Source organism: Tupaia chinensis, unplaced genomic scaffold (genome assembly GCF_000334495.1).
Source record: "Tupaia chinensis unplaced genomic scaffold, TupChi_1.0 Scaffold143636_1, whole genome shotgun sequence".
In the NCBI taxonomy this organism is placed as follows: domain Eukaryota; kingdom Metazoa; phylum Chordata; class Mammalia; order Scandentia; family Tupaiidae; genus Tupaia; species Tupaia belangeri.
The window spans coordinates 770988-775919 of NW_006203484.1; the positions used below are offsets into that span (position 1 = coordinate 770988).

Here is a 4932-nt window from a genome sequence, read left to right on the forward strand (position 1 = left end):
GGTGCCCACGTGCATGCCCAGCCTGTTTCAGGTTGATTCAGGGATCCAAACCTGGGGTAGGCCATGTGGCTTCCAGCACTGCATCCAGGATGCCTGTGACTATGCCACCTAGGCTGAGGGCCCCGTGGGAAGACTGTCAGAGTGTGGGAAGACAACCCCTCCTGCAGGCCTATGTGAGGCTCCAGTCCACGGAGCCATCCGATTGCAGCATTTGTGCAAATCAGAGAAGCTGGAGGACAGAACCAAGGAGGAGGCTTACGGTTCTATCAGGGGACAGACCCATGCCCTCTGTGCAGCACACCTGGCTCCAGACCAAGGTGTGGGTGTTGGGCAGGTCAGCAGAGGCCGGATACCTAGTGTCTTGACACACTTGGCTCTGGGGGAAAAAAGAACAGATCACATTTTCACCCACCATAGCAAACTAAGGCTCATAGCCAGATTTTAACTTGACTTAGAAAAACTGAGTGTTGGGTCATTTCCTATATCCATGTCTTGTGAAGCAACTCAAGACTTACTACACACACTTTATGTTTTACTTTTGCTTTTTAAAGGTGAGTTACTTTAGTTATCAAAACTAAAAAGATTCTTTAGAAAGAATGGTGAAATGGCCAATGTAATCAAACATTGGGTCGTTGGAAAAGTCTCTATTTTTCTACGCAAAAATGTATCATTACTTTTCCGATAACATAATAATTCAGAGAGGAGCCAGGTTACTGAGAAAAAAGGTGAGATGAGATATTTCCAAGGAAGGGGTGGAAGCCTGATAGTAAGTAATAAAGAATGGGAAGTTGGGGGCCAGCAGGTGGCGTGGTGGTTAAGGCTCTGGACGCCCACATGGCCAACTGCAGTTTGAGTCTTAGACCCAGTGGCTTGAAACTCATATCGGGCACATGTGAGTGCGTGCCTAAAATCCTGAGAGGAGAATGGAAGAGAAGGGAATGCAGCTTGGCCATACCCCCCAGGGGTGATTTCTTCCTTTCCCTCTCACTGTCTCTCTGGCAAGTACATGTGCTCTATGGTATAAACCTTTTTTTAAAAAAAAGGAAGAATGGGAAGTGTGGAGAAGGCATAATTGTTGGACTCCCACATGGTCAACTGTGGTTCAAGTACCGAATCCAGCGACTTAAAATTCACAACGGGCGTGTGCGTGTGCATGCTCAAGATCCCAAGAGGAGAATGAAGAAGGGACTGTGTCATAGCCACTCCCCACTGGGGTGGGGGGGTTATTACTCACTTTCTATCTCTGTCTCCCTGGCAAGTGCACATGCCCTATAGCAAAAAATCTCTAAAAAAAAAAAAAGAAAGAAAGAAAGAAAGAAAGAAATGGGAAGTGTATAAGAAGTCAAAGCCATGAGCATAATCCTCATTTGAAAAGCTTGACAGAGGAGGGAAGGAGGCAGTAAGTGGCAAGGACAAGCAAATGCCACACAATTCTGAATAAAGTTTATTAAATAATATGTACAGCATATGTAATCCAACACTTCTGTTTACCAAATCCATCCACTGCAATAAAGAAAAATAAATGAACAGAAAAAACCTATGTCCGCATCGTACATGCGCTCAGTGTGTAATTTAAATGGCAACACTTTAAATTAATTGGTTATATATAATGTCACTTACTTTTCTTTCAGAATATAATCTTTTTTTGGTAGTAACCTATTCTAGCAATAGGACTTAATACTTCTGCAGATAAATAAGACAGCAAAAACAACAAAAACTAAACTCCCCCAAAAAATGAAAACAAAAAACCCCGGAAATGAAACAAAACAATAACTGAGATTATAGTCATTGGCTCTCCCCAAGAGAATGCTTATTGTAGGTTTTAATGTTTTAATGGCGATTCTTGTGCTCAAAATCTGCAGGTGAGTTACTTGGAATTCCTTCAATGAAATAAAAACGCAAAAAAAACTTCATGACTTCCTTATTTTACCCCCAACCACTCAAATTTTTAAAATGACTTTTCTATACAAGGTAGGTACATGGGCTATACAAAGTTAAATGTACATATTTACAGTACCACTTACCCACTTTTTAAATTTTTTGTTACCGATCCCAGAGAGACTGCAAAAGATAAGTAGTTGGGGGCCTGCCTTTGCCAGGAAGCATGGCTGATGTATCAAAACACGTTGCAAGGCATGCCGCTGCGGGTTAGTTGCACTTGCTACTAATAACCTGTATAAACATTTCAGCATAAAAATAGGTACTTTATATTACTAAATGTCTGAAGACAAAAGGGCCACTGGAAACCTGGCTCCTTGTCCCGTCATACATAGGAAGCCGATGCGATGCAATGCATGTTTTACCGTATGATTTCACTGACCGGGCAAATCGGTGAGGCATACCTGGGTTTAGGAGACAGACGGATGCAAGGCTGGCATGGTATGTGAACGTGGCTTTACAAATTGGTTTTATTTTCTAGCTGTATTTAAAGAGGTGTTCAAAATTACCTATTACTCAAGAAGCAGCCCTCAAAAAACTATTGGATAAGAGCGTGTTATTAATGGTTTGCATCTACGCAAAACCAGGGTACGCATGAGCCAATGCAAGACCGACATTCCAAAATGGGCCGAGCGCTGCCGTGCAAGACGCACGTGTGTGTGCATTTTTACTGGGCTCCCTCCGAGAGAGGAAGTCGAAGAACAGGTGCTCTTGGATGGTGGAGCACATTTTCCAAAGCAATAGGTTGTATTGTCACTGGGTCCCAAGGAAAATCAGGAAGGCTCTTTCTACCCAGAAAGCTCTTCCTTACCCAGCCTGCCTTTTCCCTTGGCATTAAGGCTCTGCCTTGTCCTAGCCAAAGACAAACCTCTCTGGGAGGAGGGAACACGTTCTATCAGTTGTTTGCGCATTAGCATGAATGAATTGGTGGCAGTTTCCTGAGAGCATGGGGGGACAGTAAGGATACTGCAGCTGTCTGTAAGGGACCCCCAGATGGGCAGCAGGGACAGCAGTTGATGCAGAGACGCCGCAGACAGATTCTGCCCAGTCTAGACTCCTGCAAGCACTCCAGCTGTGTGCAGGAGCCAGGGGACACACCCCTACCGCCTAGACGTGCTACTCCGATTTTTGACTTTAGATGTGTAATTCTGGGGAGGATGGCAGTTGGGAGACTCTGAAAAAAGTTCCAATTATTTCCAGCCATCAGTCACCCTTGGCATTTCTTCCAGCACCTGAGTTGTTCAGAAAAAGGCCAACGGGGACAGAAAGACCGATGTCCTCTAGGGTCTTTCTGGGAAAAGTCACCGCCGTGTGCCTGGAGGGCAGGGGATGGGCCATCTCTTTCTTTGTCCCAGCAAGGGGTCTAAAAGGCTGATAACCATCCTTTAACTGGACAGAGTGGAAAGTACTCCAGTTGTCACAGGGCACTCTGTCCTCAGTTCTGGCCCACAAAGGACAGAACTCACGGTCACCGCTGGCAGTGGAAAAATGGCTGTTTCGCACTGGGGCCGCGGCGCCTCACCAGGGTGCACTGGCATTCACAACAGGTTTTGAAAGGCCCGTGAACTCCCACGGGCAGTAAGCCGGAGAGGGGTGAGACCCCACTAAGCCGGGGCGCATCCTGCTCGCCAGTGACCTGGTCAGTGGACATCAGTGTATGTTACATGAAACACTGAACACCATTCTTGGCTTCCTCTAAGAATGAGTCTGCTAATCCTAAACCCAGCCAAATACAAGCCAGAAAAGAAAGGTTAGCAATAGTTTTTCTGGCAAGTGTAGCCACACCGCCCTGAAGGGGACCATTCATAAAAGCCAACAATGAGGGAAGGAGCACACGGCTAAGAGCCTCAGAGCTGCAGGGCTCCCAGGCTCGCCACCTGGAAATACACATGGGACTTCCCTGCCTCGCACCTGCTCCCGGTTCCCACAGGCAAGCCTTGTGCTTTTCTGTCTGAACCCCAGGGCGGTCAAGGCCCTGCTGCAGAGCAGGCTGGATGCGCTGGGCATCTGCTTCGCCTCGGTGTCCCCGCTCCTACCTCAGCAGGCCAGTGAGGGATTTGATCCTGAGCAGTGTGGGGCTGCCACCACAGCTTGGGGCCAGCCCTGGCAGCCCCGACTGATTTCCAGCAGTGCTGGGGTGGGGTGCTCAGCTGGCTACAGGGCGACTGGCAGATGGAAGCTGGGGGAGTCCGTGGATTCTTGGAACCTCTAGAGAATGGCCAGGGATCTGCCTGGTGCCCTGTGGGTTACTCGACAGCGGGTTACGCAGGCTCAAATGGCGCCTTTGAGATGGGGGCTGGTTAAGGCTGGGGCAGCAGCAAGCATTTCTGGCTGACTCTGCTCCAGGTCAGATCACCCAAGAGGAGGAGAGGGGAAGTCTGCAGGGGCTCCCAGAAGCAGCTAAGTACACATGGATTTGCCTCAATGCTTTTTGCTCAGCACACAGTCCAGCCCTGTCCGACACGCTGTGACAGGCTTGGGTTTTAAACACGACACTTCTCTGTCCTCTCTTTCGCTTCTTACATTATCCATCGCACTAATTTTCCTACTGACGCAGCCTTTACTTAGAGGTCGGTTCTTGAGTGACACTTCATCCTCCAATCTCTGCGTTTTTCAGTCTCCTTATAGATACAAAGGTTTTACATAGTTGCCTGGAAAAGTCCCGAACTGCCTTGTCCTTCTTGACGTACCTGTAAAAAAAACACACAACACAAAGTGAGAAGACCTGGCTGCCTGAGTTCAGGGGAGCATGGTGCAGGATCTCCAATGTCCCTTGGTAACGATCCTGCAGCTTATAGAACAGCATATGGCTCCCTAAGCACCTTTTCCCTTGGGCTGCAAAATAATGTTGGGTGGTGAGCTCGGGAGGCATTTCTAATATTCCTACTGTACTTTTTTTTAAGTTTTATTTTTATTTAATTTTTTTAAAGAGGTTTTTGTTATAGGGCACGTGTGCTCGCCAGACACAGAGAGACAAACAGAAAGCGAGAAATC

The 4932-nt window shown here is 47.3% G+C and overlaps 1 protein-coding gene across 1 annotated transcript in view; it reads right to left on the reverse strand.

Moving 5' to 3' along the window:
- Positions 1–1421: 1421 nt before the first annotated feature.
- Positions 1422–4932, reverse strand: part of SORBS1 (sorbin and SH3 domain containing 1) — a 140974-nt gene continuing 137463 nt past the window's right edge. The window contains 1 exon segment of the mRNA XM_027766694.1: positions 1422–4628. Within this exon segment, the coding sequence (XP_027622495.1) occupies positions 4561–4628 (68 nt within the window). The 3' untranslated portion in view covers positions 1422–4560.